The sequence below is a fragment of the Solea solea genome, chromosome 7, assembly GCF_958295425.1.
Source record: "Solea solea chromosome 7, fSolSol10.1, whole genome shotgun sequence".
Lineage (NCBI taxonomy): Eukaryota > Metazoa > Chordata > Actinopteri > Pleuronectiformes > Soleidae > Solea > Solea solea.
In genome coordinates, this window is record NC_081140.1 from 6,600,930 (window position 1) to 6,620,078 (window position 19,149).

The 19,149-nt window shown below is 38.9% G+C and overlaps 1 protein-coding gene across 1 annotated transcript in view; it reads right to left on the minus strand.

Annotated features, from left to right (window-relative positions):
* Positions 1-19,149, minus strand: part of sez6b (seizure related 6 homolog b) — a 168,711-nt gene that overhangs the window by 19,243 nt on the left and 130,319 nt on the right. Inside the window, exons 5-9 of the mRNA XM_058633811.1 lie at positions 16,763-16,948; positions 14,470-14,638; positions 12,153-12,319; positions 10,028-10,222; positions 8,230-8,368 (exon numbers count right to left, since the gene is read on the minus strand). Coding sequence (XP_058489794.1) covers positions 8,230-8,368; positions 10,028-10,222; positions 12,153-12,319; positions 14,470-14,638; positions 16,763-16,948 — 856 coding nt within the window. The remainder of the gene's footprint in view (positions 1-8,229; positions 8,369-10,027; positions 10,223-12,152; positions 12,320-14,469; positions 14,639-16,762; positions 16,949-19,149) is intronic.

The following is a 19,149-nucleotide window of genomic DNA, read 5'->3' on the forward strand; positions in this document are numbered from 1 at the left end:
TTCCTTATTTTGCCCGAAGCCCCACAATTATTTAAAACACTATAACATCAACATTATCTGTAGACATTTAAATAAGTAATATCGGTTCAGAAATGCAAGCTGCGCACTTAGTGATTTAGACACTTGATGGCCCTTAATTAATTTTATTTTATTTGTTGTCTACTAGAATTTATATTCTGTCAGCATTGTATGTCACTGTACTATGTACTGTATGTGTTGTTTCCAATCTGCAGATGGGAATTTACTCTAATCTGTTACAGTTAAACAGTGACATTTTGTTAAAACTTGTCAGTCAGTCAGTCAGTCAGTCAGTCAATCAACCAACCAACCAACCAACCAACCACTCAATCAATCAATCAATCAATCAAAACCAGGTAACTAAAACCAACAACCAATCAACTGACCAACATTGAAAACCAACCAATCAATTAAATAACCAACCAAAACCAAAACCACAACCACAACCAACCAACCCAAACCACAATCACAACCAACCAACTACAACCTACCAATTAATCAATCAACCAACCAACCAAGCAACTAACCAACCAATGAAAACCAACAAAACAACCAACCAACCCAACCACAACCTATCAATCAATCAATCAAAACCAACCAACCAACCAAAATAACAAAAAAATCACTCAATCAATCAATAACTGACAGTTTTAAAAAACACTAGGGTCAGAGCCTGGTCTAAACTGGCCATTGCCTACAAATGTGTGACCGGGTTTAGTTCTAAAAAGCTGCATGCAGTAATAACATTATGCTCAGAAAATAAAAAGTAATGAGGTACATTTGAATAATACTACAAATGCATTCACATATTTATATCTTCACATATTTAGCTTGTACTCTGTGATGGATTGTTGTTTTTTTTCCTATAGCTCTGTGCCTATCCACATTTAGAACCATGGCATGGTTATCATCACCCTCATGTCCAGATTTCTGCCAAAAGCCCCACAAGTACATAAAACATTTTGATCTGTTGAAATTTAAATAAGGAATATCGGTTCAGAAATGTCAGCTCATACATATCTGTGGTTTGCAGAAACTATTGCAACATCCTGCCAACTGGATTTCTCATGCTTTTGAACTCTCTCTTGCTGTGGATGAACTGGTCAAACCCTGCACATTCAAAAACCATCTCTGCACATGCAAACATAACTCTCTCTCAGCCATAAGATACTGCAGGTCTGACAGAACATGGTGTTAATGGTACACCTCATTATGTGCTGTTGCATTTTAACAGTAATTGCACAAAGAGGTCAAAGCAAGGTTACACATTACATTAGAGGAAGACTATGATATCAGTAATGAAGGCTAAAGTGCAAGCTTATGGTTCACATCATCATACAGATTTTGTAGAACTACAAATGGCCAATCTGGCATTTATTCTTTTATATAATAGCATATTTAGCTTTGAACAAATGCCTTTGAAATGTCAGCATCTTAAAATAGCCTGAAAACTGTTGTGGAACCTCATTCAGCCAAATTCAGCAAACCAATTTCAATAAGCATATTAACATATTTCTGCTTTCTGCTGCATGTAATGTAGTGCTTTATAATTGTATGGTTTTTCAGTCACTTCTATTTATTTCATACTCTATCGATGAACATTTTAGTGTTGACATTTTTATTTATTATATTATTGTCATTTTATTCTATCTTTATTTCTCTCTATCTTAATATTATTACTATTATTATTTTACCTCTTCATAGCTTTTAATATCTTATTCTATCAGTGCAGTTCTCTCTAGTGAGTGCAACTGATCTGGAAGTGATGGTTATTCAATTTTGATTGTACACAGATCACCTGCACAGCTATTTTAGTTGCATTTAAATAGTTTGAAAAGGTTTGACTGATTGATAGTGGCAGCCCCTTAGGCTTTATGTTTTTTTTTTTTATCTTATCACAAAGTTTCTATTAATGCGTAAACAAGAAATCATTTTCAAGCCATATTGTTGCTTTTACTTTGATTTTGGCACAAGGAAGGTGGGTGGTTTAGTAAAAAGCAACACAAACTAGTTTTCGATGATAACATGAAGCTATAATCACTTTTTTTTTGGTTTGAAATAACGTACACTTAAGCTGACACCGATTTTATTAGGTGAGCATTTTTTAAGTGGCTGAAATCGGTCTTGCTGAAGTTCTTGTTGGCAGCAAAGTCGTTACTATGCATGTGCATACTTGTGCAGTGATACCCATTTTAAATATCCCATACAGCTCCACTTTAATGAGCCTAAACTGTCACTTAAATATAATTATAAAATACAATAATAGCTACAATGTAGTAATAATAATAATAATTATAATAATAATAATAATGGTAGCTCTTTATAATATAGCTCTTGACTTCTTCTTCTCCTGTTATATTTACTGAGGTCACCGGTGGACGATAAAAAGTAACTGTGTGCCACAATAAGATGATGATTTTTTTTATTATTATCTTTACAAGAACACTAACATTTTAAAGCTGATTTAGATTGACAGGGGGCACAAGTCACGATGCTAAGTGTGATTAGCACCAACATTTCCCTCCATAATTGATGTAAGGCTGAGTAACCACACCCACTGTTACAGTTTAATTGTCAAAGTGCCATGTATGAGTGCTGCCTTGACCGCAGCCTGGAGAGCTGTAACTCTGTTTAATATGTCACCTCGGGCTGAGCTAGACCAGATTTATAACCAGGAAAAAATGGCTAAGCCAGTATAAAACACTGACATGACTTTTGCTGTTGCTAATTAATCACCAGCAGCTCCTGATAAAACTCATTAGCCAGTCTGAGACTGAGCTATTAATCAACTATGGGGAAGCTGGAAAATCAAAGATTCAAGAGGCATGGAGAAAATTGACACATGGCAAAGCCTGACGAGATGGAATGGTAAGTCTATTTTTTTTTTTTTGGCTATTTATTTATTTATTTTAACAAAAAGTGGAATAAATTACACTAATGTGAGTGGAGCCGTGAACAGATGAGAGCTGGAGTGTTTGTCTTTCCCCAAGCAGAGCCATTTGTCTTCTGTCAGCTGTGGGCGCCACACACACACACGCACTCACAAACTCGTATTCCTTCATTTGTAAGGACCTTAAATGCTAAATTTAACCGTATTAACTCGATAAAACTTGACCCAAATGCAAACCAGGGCCAGAATGTATCCCTCAATGGAGAAGAAGTTGTTCTAATTATTACTTTCCAAATTCTGACACACATCCGGTCCTGCCTTAGGAGTTAATGCATTTAATCAACTTTTCCTGCAGCAGACATCACTCATGTCCTGTGGGAATGCAGAGTTGTCCTTTCAGGAAGTCCCATACTTTTTTTCTCCACAGTACACATTGGAGCTATGGTCACACATATGAGGCTGCACAGGGACTTCCCCATAGGGGACCATGCAGTTATTTTGAACACTGAAACTGCAGCAGACCTCTGCACACATGGAAACTGTGAATTGGCTTTCGATTGCAAGATTCATTAAATATCTATTGTGGACTTGTGGCTGCATGCATGAGCTACTGCACAGATGGATTGTTAAAAGGGAAAAAGGTTTTGTGGAAATGTTATATTGACAGCTTTGTTTGTGGACCTTTGCTGTGGCACTGTCAAAATGTATTATATCGACTTTCTTTATTAAAAAGTAGTGAAACTATTTCTGAAAAAAACCTGATTAACTATGAGATAAATGACTTGGCACGTTTTTTAAATCGCCATCTAGTACTTGAATGGCCAAGAACTACAATATATCATTATTTGAATACATAAGGTCTGAGTCTATCAATACATTTGCTGAGAGTTCCAAATTGCTTGTTTTTCAGCAATGGCTGAGTGCATTGTTGATGCTCAAATGTATATCTGTCTCTGGAAATCAAAACTAATAATAAAGCACCCAAACAGCAGAGTCTACCTTAACCTTATTCGATGTTTAATATTTGATTGCTAATGGATGAAGCCTCGTACTTGCTCAGAGAGTGGCACAGATTGATAAATACTTTTGGCTGGTGTCAAATTTGTTGTGATTAAGTTAAACAAGGCCTTATGTGGCTCTGTGGCACATCTGCTGAGAAAAAAATCAATCTCGGCCTCCATTCCGTGACGCTAATTTGATTTAGTTCAATTTGTAAAAACAGGGCTGAGGTTGGCCTGGCTAACAGGACCAGCTGCCAACACATTACACCTCAACTATTCACTTCATCATCTGCTATTTCCATCACTCCTGAAGTCTGAACTATAGGAAGAAAATATTAGACACTATTAACACACTTCTCTGAGTGTTTGACTGTCTTTATTGGACATGATGGTAAAACCATGTCATGTCGCCCTCTTCAGTCTCAAGCTTTATGACTCCTGCTCTCATTTGAAGTGAGTACAATTTTGATTTCCAGACATCTGTGATGTACATGTAAAGAACTGTACTAACCTGGGAAGACATGCTGTTACTCACATTTTAAATCAATAAACGTATGGTTTACCAACCAGACGGCCTAGTGGTCGGTCACCTTTGAAGTGGGATGTTGGCAGTTCAAACCGGAAAATCACACCAAAGACTTGGATAGTGGTTCAAAAAGCCTCTTTTCTTACCACTTAACGTAAAGGGAGAGATAGAAAAGGCTAATACTGTATAAAGTGGATTAGCATTCCATCGAGGGGTGAGTAGAAATGGCCCCAGTCACTTCCTGCTACAGAAACTGGAGATAAGCAAGGACCAGATATTCTGTCGAGGATTAAATGTCACGGTCATAAAATAAACTATTGTCTTCTTGAAAACAGTGGAATCTCCCAATTAAGGTCATCCAGAGAATTCAGGTTTCTAACCAGACCTAGAGAATATGTCATTCATTAATTACATACAGTCTACGGCCATTCTTGTATAGAGAGCTTTATAGCTTGTTGCACATTGCACATTAATTGGATAGGAATGGAAAAGAAAAGAAATAGAAATACATGACCTTGAAGAATCAGAGTTAATTGAGAATGAAAACTCCCAGCCCAACCACTTACACAGGCTTTCACATTCGCTTTGTTGCTCCACTTATCGAAAAACAAGGGATTGTTCTCCTCGGAGGTACAGGACATCAAAAGCAAATGATTAATATCGAACACAACAGAAATTATGAATCACAACATTCACCCGTGTATGTATCCATCAGGCAATGGTTTAATAAATTATGTATTGTCTATTTGAAATTGACCAGAATGTCACAGCCCATTTTTAATACTGAAAATGTCCTGCTTTCAGAATAAAACCTTAAATTATATATGATTTATATCATAATGAGGCAGACAATAACACTTGGAATCTGGTTGATTTAACTAACTTAAAAAAACAACAACAACATTACCTTGAAAAAGGTGAGAAAATACAGTATAACTATGGTGTCTACTTGTTGAATTTATTTAAAATTTGGTCAAACTGAAGTTCTTACATTTAGCAAGTTTTATTTCAGTGGTACAAAACAAAGGGTTTTATAAAATATGCAGACATTGTCCATAGAGTTAATCCACATGAAAGTAACAGTTTGCTGAGGAAAGTTATTTGAAATGGAACCATGCACCAAACCTTTATTTGTGTTATCTGTAGTACCCTCAAAGCCCTTAAGGTGGCTGCTGCCCACACCTTTCAAATCACTAATTACTAATTGGGATAAGTCTTTAACGTGTGAGATTTCATTAATTTTACTTTTGTTCAAAGTCCATCTATGAAAGTTATGATACACCCCAGTGACAATGTCTCTTCCTGCCAAGACACAGATGGAATATATCCACCTGTGCACAGGTGTCCACATGGAATGTGAGGAAGCCTTTTCCCAAGGATCTTGTTAAAGGCCTCATATATCTGCATACACCGTCTAACACACAGAGTCCAGGGAGAACAGCTGCGTCTGATAAGCTTCCTGTGAACGCTCAGACACAGGCATATGTTCAGACGGTGAGGAGGCCTTGTTCTAGATTAGATGTTTCCCTCCACGGAAATGTCTGTTTTGCTTCACTCCCATGAGCACTCGCTGGGAAACTGGACCACAGTGTGCTGACACTTCAAGTTTGGTTGAGACCTTTCAAGGGTTTTCCTTGTACACACAAATGGTCACGAACAAAGTACAGTGAAATATCTGTAGTACAAGCCCCGGAAGACCATTTAGTTTATTAAATAGCATGAGCAGACGTAAAGGAAACAGACTAATGGGTTTACTTTTGTCAGAGCTTCTACTCCAGTGGGGTTGAGATTTAAATGTTGATCACATGATTGCACTTAATCACAAATTAAGCAAATAAGTGATGGGTTCACAACAATGTCAGGGGTTCTTTTTAAAGCTTTCTAAAGTGTCTTTTGGCGAACTTCGTGTTTGTTCATGCTGTTAGCACTCAGCTCACACGTCAACTCAAGGACATGTTTAATCGAAAAAACAATCAGAGCTCACAAGGAGAGAGGACTGCCTCTCTGTGGAGTTCTGGCTCCTGATTGGATGAAGTGTTGTGGGCAACTGGGAAAGTTTCTCCATTTAAAGTCTGGGACTCAGAGACACACGTCACTAAGCAAACACTCCAGATCAGCACTTTGCATTAACATAATTACACAGCGGTTTGTGCTGTCGGAAAATACCAACAGTTTCTGAAAGCTGAGAAGTTGCACTTCAAAGCCAATGTTATGGCGTTAATGGTTATAATGGTTATTAATCAGCCTGCTTGTCACCAGAGAGGAGAGAGTTGAAAAAACGCCTGTACATTGTTTCCATTTTTTGGGCTGTTTTTGGACATTGAGACAAAGACTCAATCACTCAGTATGTTATTTAAATATGCTTTATACTGTTCAAATTTCAAATTGAACACGCAAAATCTGGTGTTGATGTACAACGACAGTGTTTTCTCCTCAAACAAAAATGTTTTTCTTCATTTTAAATTGTTAATACACTATTTTAACATGCAGTAAATTGTAAATAACTGCCAAATATTAAGAGTTATTCTGGAAGAACGGGCAAAAGCACTTAATCACAGGACATTATGGTTAAAATAAGTCCAGACGGACATTTTGAGGCTAAGGTGTTAAAGGGTTAACACATTTTAACTAAACAAATAAATGACAGAAATGATAAATATCCAACAAAAACTGTGTCACAAAAACCTATGGTTTTATCCCATTCCAACTGTGGTTCTGAACTGGTTAAGAGGTCACTGATCTTGGCTGTGAAATTGGCTGTTGTGCTACCCATAATGGTTTCTCCATCCATTGAGACACCACCGGATATTTGCGACCTATACAAAAATAAGTCTGGAATTTATGAAAAAACAGTTTGCTCTTCATTCAGTTGAATAAATGAGATGACATGTTTTGCTGTCTGTACATGAAGACCTTTTAAAACTGCTCAACAGATTTAATAAACACTTGAGGCTGCTAATGTGACGGACATAATGTTACTTCCTGTTAAAATGATATTTTCCAAAAAGACACACGTATCACGTCATGTCTTTGCGATGTGTGGTCCCAAATTTTGTGGTTGATGCTTTGTCTAAATGTTTCCAGTTACCTTCACCTCCAATCACCTGCTCTGCAAAATGAACAGCAGCAATTACTTATGTTGACAGACTTCCTTTCAAAACCCAGTGGAGGCCATTAATCAGTGCTTCTCAACATACAACAGGAGCACAGGTGGTGCTTAGACAGAGAGAGAGAGAGAGAGAAGCTTAAGATGCAACACATGCAAATGAGCACTCCTTAATTCGCTTGCAAATGGCAAATGATTTTCGATGGCTGACTGACTTATCAGGCTCTGACACGGCATGCTGTGTTGTTCGGTGTCTTCACCTTGGCACTGTGATCGCAGGAAACACACTCTCGACTCCTCACAGCAGCTATTACATGTGCAGGGGAAGGACTCCCAAACAAAACCATCCTGATATAATTAGTTTTCTCTGCTGCACCTAATTAACCTTTGCATGGCACTTACACATCATATTCACATGACAAGCACTCTTTCATTAGCAGCACACTGAGTTTTTTTATTTTTTTTATTTATTACCAGTCACGGCGAGGTAGCGCTTTGTAATCTTCAAACAGCTTAGATGGCTCTGCTTGAAGCAGAAGACTGGTGTGTGTGCATCATCCCAGGAAGATGAAGAGCGTTTTGTTTTGATTAGGTTCAAGAGATGCCAAGAAGAAGGATTGCACTAATGTTGCTCTCCGCATATCAAAGGAGGTGGATCAAAATACACACATGGTTGGTGGATACTTACACTTGGATGTCCAGCATGATCCTCTTGTCCTCCTCCACATGGATTCCCCAGATGCAGTCCTGCCCTTTATCGTAGGCTTCAGGCCAGTTGGGAGAGAGCACCACTCCAGCTGAATCTGTGATCTCACCACTGCACACAGCTGGAACAAACAAACACATGCACAACCATGGATGATGAGTACTTCACGTTAAAGGACATAGTGCAACAGGGCTTTCTGGTCCAATTCTTTACTCTTTATTTTCTTGTACATGTTTTTTTTTTTTTTTTCAGTGCACCCATGGTAATTTGCTGTGGGAACAATGCACAACTCCTTATATGGACATCCTGGGTTGTGTGTGTTTATGGGTCACATAGTCAGGCTTTATGTGTAGTTGAGTAAATTTTATGTTGCATTTTTTTAGAAGTCACAAAATAGGTTTTTCTTCTCCTTTTTTCATAAAAATTAACCAAGTAAACTTTAAACTTTGACGTATTTCCACATTTCACAAATTCAATCTGATTTCAAACATTTTGAGTAAGTTTTGCTCAGGTGTGTTTATACAGTTTTTCATCAGATTGCCTGATGGATATAAAAGGATATAAGGCTCTATATTGTACATTCTTATAGCCTCTGTATGTTTAAACATAATCATGGAGTTAACAAAGCCTCAAATGTTAAACACAAGTTTTTCCACACTATTTTAAAATATAGTCTAAACAGGTATTAGGTGCAGGTCCTACATTCTGCGTGCAAATTAGAGTGAACCAATGATCAGAGATCACCACTATAGTGGAATGAAATATGAGACTGAGTATGTTTGTGAAAACACTAGACTGACACTGTCTCTCATTTTAGAATGAACATCACCCACAGCTGGGAACACATATGGGAAGCGACCCTCTTCCACAGACACTGAACGCCTAAAGTATGATCCAGCCCCCAGTCATCAACTGATCAAAGAATATAAGATGCAAACTGTGTCAAACAGTTTGCATCTTCTAAAAGTAGTTTTAGAAATAAGCTAAGGAAAATATCTCTAAAGTAGACTCAAACAGTTCCCAGGGATTTATTTTTACATATAACGAATGCAGCATGAGAATCTCTGGGTCAGATGTGTTCACAACAGCAGAACGTCTGGAGCATCCAGGTGAGGGGTGGGGCCTGACACGAGCTCGCTGTGAATTATTCAGAGCTTGATCTTAGAAAATGTCAAGAGTGAGTTCTGCAGACATTTGCATTCTCACTTACAGCCCCTCTGGACAATTAGGTACAAGCCAAACTTTTCAAACTGCTCAGTTTTAAGGAGCGAAAAACCTTGGACGACTGCAAACAATGGGAATGTGGCATTAGGTACCTCTGACAGCCCATTATATGGTATGCTGTTGAAACCATACCAAATGTGCTGCCGTAGGAAGTACATGTGCATTTAGAAAGTTTATTTGTGGATGGAATGTACTGTACTACCTTTGTATAAGTGTATAATTGATTTAAATTAGTATTGTGCTTTATGGAGGCCATGGTTTTTGTGCTGCCATGTTGCTACAGGAGCCCCAAATAGGCAAACCAACCAGAGCAGAAGGTGAATATGGAAAAAAAGAAGAATGACATCATTTTTTTATGCAGAGGCCAACATAGTTCCATGAGGAAAGGGGGTGAGGAGTGAGGAATCCTGTTACAATCTGCATCCTCATCATTAGATGTCACTAATTCTTACACCCTGGACCTTTCAAGCCAAAGTTGGACAAAAACGACAGATACAGCGTATGATGCGCAGTAAAAACAGGATGTACTTAGTTGTAGTCACATGGGAATACAGACCTCTGCAGGCAGGCTCTGTGTCATTCCACTGGGGATTGTTGGGATCCATGCATTCAATGGTGACAGATCCCTGCTCCAGAGTATAGCCAGGGTCGCAGGCAAACTCCACCACAGCTCCCACTGCCCACGTGTTATCGCTGCTGGTCAGGTTGCCATACTTCACGAAGGGCTCGTAGCAGTGGCCTGCTGCAAAAGCTGTGGAGGGAAGTTTTGGTATATTTTTAGCGGAGGAAGATTAAACTCAGGTGAGTTAAGCATATCTCCAGGCTATAGGATGTATATTGTACTTGATAAATGATAGCGTCTGATAGTTTATTGAATGTTTTATCATGGTGCAGTCAATATGGACCATAAATATTTGAGGTACTTGTGAGAGTTAATGGCTATATGATGGTAATGCCACAAATCCAGTGTTATATTATATTAAAAATGATACGAGAAAAAATGTTCACAATATTTTAGGGTCCTGCTCCACATGGTTTTGGTGGATTGATATGTTCATTGTATGATTAGAACAGTATCTTTAACAACTGTCTGTTACAGTACAGCACAACACACTATATTGCAGTGGTTTGTTATACACAGGAAACAAAAAACACACTATAGAACATCATATGTGTCCAATCAGAATCAAATATTCAACCAAGCAGTGCAGTGGTAAGATGAGACAATAAATCCAGAACCCAAGCTGCAGCTAGGCATGGCTAAATGCTCATAAGTGAAGTTATGTGTTTACCAGAGTGTGAATGATTGATAAAAAAGAGGAATGAATAGGAACTATCAAATCTGTTAGAGACAAACTAAACAACATTACATCCTGTAAATGGCCATTATGAGGTCTGTTGGTAATATGTATGCTTCTCCCTTTGGGCATAATCCCATTTGTGGCAGTGAAGAGGAGGCCTAATTAGATTACACTGATTGTATTTCCAAGTGGTCCCCTCCGGACAAGAGACACAAGTCTCTAATCTGATGCCGAGTGCTGAGACAAACGCGTGAACAAAAGAGAAGCTGCGTGGTTTCTCCTCCTGACAATGTTGCTGGAACCTCACTGTAATTTACTGTACATCATTTGGACTCTTGTGCATATAATTACACTGGCAGATTTTCCCAAAAGACTGTCCATGATTCTTTCATTCACAAAGTCCTTTGAACGAACAGTAATAAAGGAAAAAGGCGATAACAAGAGGTAACAGCTAAGAAAGCATTTAAATGCAAACATAACATTTATTGCCAAAGTTATTGCCTGTAATGAAAGTGAAACATTTCGTTTAAATATCTATAAAGAATTTCATATGTTTTTTTCACTCTCTCTCCTGCAGCAAATTCCATTTTGGGATATAAAAGTTTATAGAGAGTTATGTTTCATGGCAGCAGTTTTTTTCTCTCTTTTTATCACAATGAGCTGTGGTGGTTGCTTCCATGCTCCTCAGCCTCACACTGGATTACTTCCCCTGGACCAAATTAGGATTATAACACATGCTAGGGATGACAGAGTCTGTCTGTTAGCTTGATTTTACTCAGAATGAAATATCTCAACATATATTGTTTTGACTATTCATGAATTTGTAATGCAAACATTGTTTCAACCAAGATAATAAATCCTACGGTTAAGATGTTCCACTGACCTTTTCTCCAATTTACATGTATGGTGCAGAGTGAAATACCTTGACTATTATATTCTATGGATTACATTGAAAATTTGCGGCAGACATTCATATTTCACAGATGATTTCAGAATTGTATTATTATTATTTTTTTTAAATAGCTCATTGAGCACTGAATGGAGTAGCTCTTCATACCCTTCATTTATCTTTTGACTGTTTGAAAGGCCCCTCTCACTGCCACAGTGCAGCACACTTGATGGTTGTAGTGACCTTGATTAAGTACATTAAATATCACAGGAACTTCTGACCCCGTCATTCAGTGCTGTATGCTTTTAAATTACATCCTGCTGAAAGTCTTCATTATAGCTTGAAACTACACTTCACTGGCAATTAACTGCAAGCCAGCGTGTGTGACACTAAAGTGTTCATGGCCTTAAGAAAAAAAAAAATAGAGGAGCTAAAAGCTTTTAATAAATGAAGTTCCCTATAGTCTACCATAGGTCTATACTGTACCTTACCTTGGTACCTGATGGCAACACCAGTCGATGTGCCTGTAGCATCTGTAGTCAGCTCGATGAACAGATGCCTGGACGAGCTGAGTAAACCTTCATTGGGCAGATACTCCACTGCGTATGAATCGTAGAGGACCGCTGCATCTATGCTGTTACCGTTCTTGATCAGCAGCCTGGAAGAAAAAGAGCAAAGACTCATCAGCAGCATTCTTCCTGACGTGATTACAGTGTCTGCTCTGTTCATGTTGGCCACTGCCACACCACACACCTATCACATGTCCTCAGGCTTTCCCTCTCTTCCCAGATCCCCCAACTCATCAGTTTGCAGTTTCTCACTCCAAAATACTTACTGGAACTATTTTTATTTTATTTTTATATAATATTTTGATTACTATGCTCAAAGCATTACTCATTTTGATCTATCCCAACAAAATGGGACACCCTTTCAACAGCTGGGAATACTGGTGGACCAGTTAATGCTATGTATAGGAGACTGCAGACAAGTTTCGTCACTCCCAAGATGTGCCCAGCCATGGAAAAACCAGGAGCAAGTCTCCTGAGAGACATTTTGAGTTATGTACAGCTTCTGAAAGTGTGATTTCTATGCTTTCCACCAATGTCCCATGTCTTTTCATATGGGAACCTGCAAATGTTTGAAGAAGATGTGGCCATTTGAATGTAGACACTCCTCAAACTGGTTTAGGGAGAATTTTAGCCTCAAAGATTTACACCTTCTGGGAGCCAAGTGACAGTAACATCACATTTACATTGTCTAGCTGTCAGTGACATGTGGTATCTATTAGCCTGTTAGAAACTATTGTCGTGGTTTGAACACTGGTTATCAATAACAGGGACCCCGAGGATTCTATGAAGAGGTCACAGGGGGTTCCCAGAGAAAAAATAAAATGAAATATGAATACACATTTCTTGATGTCAACCCCCAAATCTGTATTCACACATTTACATTTCTATTCAATCTAATGGAACTGATGTGAAAGGGTAAAATGATCTTCTCTAATTTCTCGACAGGGGAGAAATGTTTTGCTCCCTCTCTGATTCAGGGAGGAAACTGAATTCTTTATGATTTCCCTGAAGGAGAGAGTGTTGTGAGGACAACTACATTGAGTCTGAATCACCTAAATATCATCAATAGGAATCATGCAGGTAGGCAGGTTAGTTAGTGACAGATACACCAGGGAATTATTTGGAACAAATTAATTTACTGGCTGTGTTTTATACTTTGAGGGCTATAGATATTGGCTTTTTGTTGTTGAAGATTTCAACAAGAAACAAAAGTGTTTTGGAAACCAAATACAAACTGGTGCTTTAAACAGGCTACAGCAACTTTCATGCCCCTTCTGGTTCCAGCTATACAAAGTCTGGTTACTATTCTAAAGACTCAGCAGTAGCTACCAGTGTTGTGTAATAATTTATGGAAAGCACCTCAATGCATACAACACAAATGTGTATTCTTGCAGCAGTAGAAAAAGCCAGAAGCCTGGCTCCTGTCCAAAGCAGAAAACAACAATAAAAATCCCTTTATGTACAAAAACTGTCAAGGTACACTCGTCCATGCTGAGGATGAAGGGGGAATGTTATATAAAACCAGTGAATGAGGTTTGCTTTGCTTTGCTTTGGTTATAGAGCACTACGAGAAGATGGACCAGTGTGAAAAAAATACACATACTTGATGACAGGTCATATGATAAGTACATTTTATCGGTATAGAGCCAGAGATTCCATCAAAGACGCTGATCATTTTTTATGATTCTCCAGCTATGTTTATATCTGATCAAAATTCACATGACTTGCAGTATGTCACTAAAGCAGTGTGTATAGAAAACCCAAAGACTTAAAGGAGCCAGCAGAGCTCATTACAAGACCACCTTTCACACCCATGCCAAATCTCTGTCTTCAAGCCATCATCTCCACTTCCTAATCTTTTCAATTTCCTCAGAGCTGTCCCGATGTCTCTTTATATCTATGCATATTTGTAGCAGGAGCAGCAATTGGCTGCTGTGCAAAATGGATTATTCAGCTAATTTCCCCCCTGTGGCACCTCTTTTCAGTCCTCTCTCTCTCTTATGACAGCCCCGTGCTGTTAAAGTGACACTTCTGTCATCGCTATGAGCTCACAGCCAGTTGCCATTAAAACTCCCCACTGAAGCCTTTCACCGCAGATTATTTTCCCAGAGCTTTTATTCGTCTCCTGCTTGTGCATCACTCATTATGTTTCTATACTCATAACTAGGATAGTTAATTAGTTCAAGTTGTAAACAAAATGTCTGACCATCCTCATGCAGAAGCTGGACGTGCTGCTTACCGATCATCATCCTCGGCCAATGCCACTTTCTCAAAGTGAATGTGAAGCTTTTGGCCCTCGGGAGCCTCCAGGAGCCAGTGGCATGTCAGGTTGTTGCTGTAGTTGCTGGGAAAACCAGGAGAGGTGATCCGACCAACTGTGACGTTCTTCATCAAACCTCCACAGGCCGCTGAGAGAGAAAGAAGGAATATTCTTCACTTTCAAAATGCAATTCTTAGACAAATTAACCAGCATATCAACTGAAACCATTAGCCATTGGCCAACAACTGATATGGGCCTTCTCATGTACACAGCAGATATCTGGGCCAAGACTTTCATGCTCTGTTCATCACTATACCGTGTTTACAATGTGGCACGCAATGTGAAACAGGACACTGGGGCTGCATTTGAGAGATGTGTACAGTAGACCTTTTAACAAGCCGATAGCTGATACATTTTGGTCCAAGTGTTCCACCTCTTTTGTTCTCCACAAAGACTGTTTTCCTGCTACCAAAGCCAGCTTAAACATGTTAAAGTCAAACTATGAACCACAGGGCTTCTGACCCCAAAATAATGTCCCATGCCTAGTTCCTGTAGCCAAGTGGTTGCATATGACATGGACACATTAGCCTTGAGCAGCTGATTTGTTTGCTCGAATTGACATCACATCACATGTCATGCTGTCACTATTGCACATGCATACTTTGTGACGCACAATGTATTGTGCATCTCTAATGTACTATAATCACATACACATATGTTACATAACTTGAAAACACGTGATTTGACTTAAAAGGGGTTTTAGAGATAAAGGGCAAACATAATTTTAAAATATCTGGATGGGATGGAGAAGTGAGGCATACAATTAGGTTTTTAACACATACAGAAAATGTATTTGCAGCTATAGGAAGATGTGTGTGTGTGTGTGTGTGTGTGTCCCAGCTGATCAGGTCAAGGTTACTCATGCACACAAAGCTTAATTAAAGCAGAGCAAGAAGAGTAAACCCAGTGGCATCCTGCCCAGACTTCAGTAATCACATCGCAATACACCTGCTTTATGCTCTAGCACACACACACACACACACACACACACACACACACACAATCAAGATAGCAGAGATACAGATGCACAGCCACACAAACTCCCTCTTAGAAATTGCTCTCAGAGGCTTTATTCCCTGTGCTGTGTATCAGAGCTGATCTGAATGGTCAGGAGCAAAATTGTCACTTATTATTCCTCAGCCAGCCCCAACCGAGCAGATAAAGAAAAAAAAATATCCATCCTCCACACACTCTCCTGTGGGAGTCCAGATCTGTCTATCTCTATGGCCTCTATACAAAATGACTAGATGGTCCAATAGATAAGAGTTAGCTACAAAAAAGAAAAGAAAAAAAACAAACTGTTAATGGGAACGGTGTAAAAAGCTGGCATCAAAGGGCTGAATCACAGAAAACACTGTAAATGAGAAAACCAATACTGAGAGTAACAGTAAAAGCCCATTAAATCAGAGCGAAAACAAATGTCCAAGGTCCCTCCAGTTTACTGCCAGTCAGGATACGCCGTGCTACATAACAATCACTCTGCCTATTATTTTTAAGAAGGTCTGTTTCTGAGTGCATTTATGCAATATCTTGATAATTATGTTATTCATGTAAATGTTCTCAATTATTGATGATGATGACCAATTTTTTTTACTGTGTTGTGTTTAACAATTTGCATTGTTAGCAATATTGTGCTAGCTCTTTTAAATCTATCGGTATTGGTTTCTGTCATTTATTTCCATCATGTTTTAGGTCAAGTAGTCATCTATTCTTGATTTCAGGACGAGGTGAAGTGTTGCTACATACAATTAATAATCATAATAGTAATAAAAATAATAATAATAGTGCATGTGATAAAACAGAGTAAATACAAATGTTAAAAAAGCAGACATACATTGATTAAGGCATTACATTATTATTATAATCATTATTATGAGTAGTACTACTAAAGTAATAGTGGTTTGGTTTATTTATTATAAATTCAATTTACAAAAAGTAATGCTTGGTATAATTTTTTTACATTTTTTTATGACTATAAATGTTTTATCATACAATTTAATCATTTCTATTATTGGAATAAAATATTACATATCACATTGTGTATTTTAGCATGTTGATTACTAACTATCTTCAAGGAAATTCAACTGTACAAGGTAAAACTTTGATTCATAACAAAAAGTGGAAAACAATAATCCATACTGTGAAGTAAAACTTAGGGACATTTCAGTTCCATTATTTTGACGGTTTTTCCCTCAGGCTGTGGTGAACCTACCAAGGCAGTGTGGTTCCTTGCCACTCCAGTAGGGGGTGCTGGCATTGCGGCAGGTCAGCACACTGGGGCCTTGCAGCTGATAGCCAGTCAGGCAGGAGAAGAAAGCTTCTCCTCCAGAATGGAGACTGCTCACTGTTACATCACCGTACATCGGGCGCTTGGGGAAGACACAGCTCAGCACGAAGACTGCAGAGACACAGAGAGAGAGAGATAGAAATTAAAAAAATTCAAAGAGGACAAGAGCGAAACAAACCAAAGATGCTAAAGGACAGAGAGATACAGAGGGAGACAGAACTGGGTCGAAGCAGAGTGAAATTTCTGCAGGAGGTGAGGCTTTACGTTCTTAAAGCATAAAGAAAAGTTGGGAGTTAGTTAAAGCTGGTGGCTTGCATTAAACCAAAGAGCTTCCTGCCAAAGTCTGTACTGCTCAACGTGGCTCAATGATAAAATGTGCTTCGAGTTAGGCAACAGCACCTGAAACTTTAATGCAACTTCCCCTCTCTTTTCGTGGTGGTTGTCTTTTCTCACCCTTGATGAGGGTTATGGACAGAGGTTGTTGCACTATTGTTTAATCCATAGGAGCCAATGTGTGACTGTGACTTTTTGACTATGGGCTAAACAAATAAAATGTGATTGACATTGTGTAAAAGCAGATGCTGATACAGATTTCCGTGGCTTGGTTTCTGAGTACATCAATGACACAATGTTAGAGATTCACCCAACTGTGAAGATGCAATAAAAGCTGAGCTTCTGTCCTCAGAGGTTGTTATGCCTTTGAATCTTGTTTGATTGGACATTTACAGCTGCTGTCTTTGAAATGAGTTACTGAGTCTTTAAAGGTGACATCGAATGCTTGTTTCGCACATATATGTTAGTGCTGTTTCAGACCAAAATCCCAGAACGTGGACTGTGTTGTGATTGGCCAGCCAACAAGAGCTTTCCCACTGTCCTGTGATTGGCCAGGTAACTGGAAGTGACGTAATTGGTAAGCCAGCTCTCAGATACACAGCTCCCCCTCTGGCACGGTGGATGCTCTGCATCTCAGCAGCTACAACGAGAGTAGTTCTTCTTCTTCTGCGGTTGAATGTACGCAACCGGATGTGCCCGGACTAGTGCCCGCACCAGGAGGCGCTACGGTGGTGAGAGGAGTGGTGAGGATTTCTGATGACAACATCAACATACGGAAGTGCCGATCCGCTTCGCAGAGCCCAGGAAAACAATAAAACCCTATTTTCTCAGCAGTGGCTGAACTGTTTGTTCTGAAACTTTAGGATTTCATAAACGAGGTAATGACGCAGATACACACACAAACGCAGCGTTAATTGGAGCTTCTGGTCTATGTCGCCTTTAACATAATATATATCCTAACTGTTTCGTACCTGACGGAGAGAAGTTTTTGCCTTAGCCTTAACAACTTTGTGTCCTCTACAGAACCCCTCCACTGTGGGGTACCGCAGGGTTCGATTCTTGTACCTCTTCTCTTTTCATTGTACTTGTTTCCTTATTTTGAGGAAATAATGGCATTTGTTTCCACTATGCAGATACCTGTCAAATGTATGTACCTCTAACAAGAAATAACTCTCACTCTGTCCACTCACTGGTAAAATAGCATGGATGGCGTTAAACTTCCTGAGGTTCAATGACAAAAAAAAGAAAGCTATATTGTTCTGTCCGAGTGGTGCTCCGGACACCCAACTTATTGACCTTGGCTTTTTGTCTCCTTCTATAAAAAACACTGTCACCGACCTCGGGGTAAAAATAGACTGTGAGTTAAAACTTGACAAGCAGATCTGCTCTGTTCTAAAAAACAGCTTTTATCAGTTGAGGCAAATGGCTTAAATGAGGTCTATTCTGTCTTTGTGGGGACTTTGAAAAAATTGCTGCTTTTATTACAACCCAAATGCTCTTTATGTTGTGGTTAGCCAGGTCTCCGTTTCCAGCCTTCAGCTTGTCCAGAATGCTGCCGCTCGCCTAGAACAGGGACACACAGATGTGAGCACGTCTCCCCCATTCTGACCTCCCTCCCTTGGCTCCCAGTGCATTACAGGATAGATAGATTAAAATCCTTTTATTTGTGTATAACTGTTTAAATGGTCTGACTTGCTGCAGCCATATGTGCCTCTGTGGTCTAAGATCAGCTGATCTTAGTGTCTAAATTACAGAGGGGACAGAGCTTTCGCAGGTTCCATTACATATAACTGTCAAATTTTAAATCTCTTTTTAAGACTCATGTGATCTCTGTTGCATTTGAGACAGTGTGTGTGTCTGTTCTGCATTTTATGCCTTTTATGTTTATATTTATTTTTTTGTTTCTACATCCTTTTAGTTACTACGACTGCACAACACTGGTCAACTGCAGTTGTTTTTCAAATGTGCTTTATAAATAA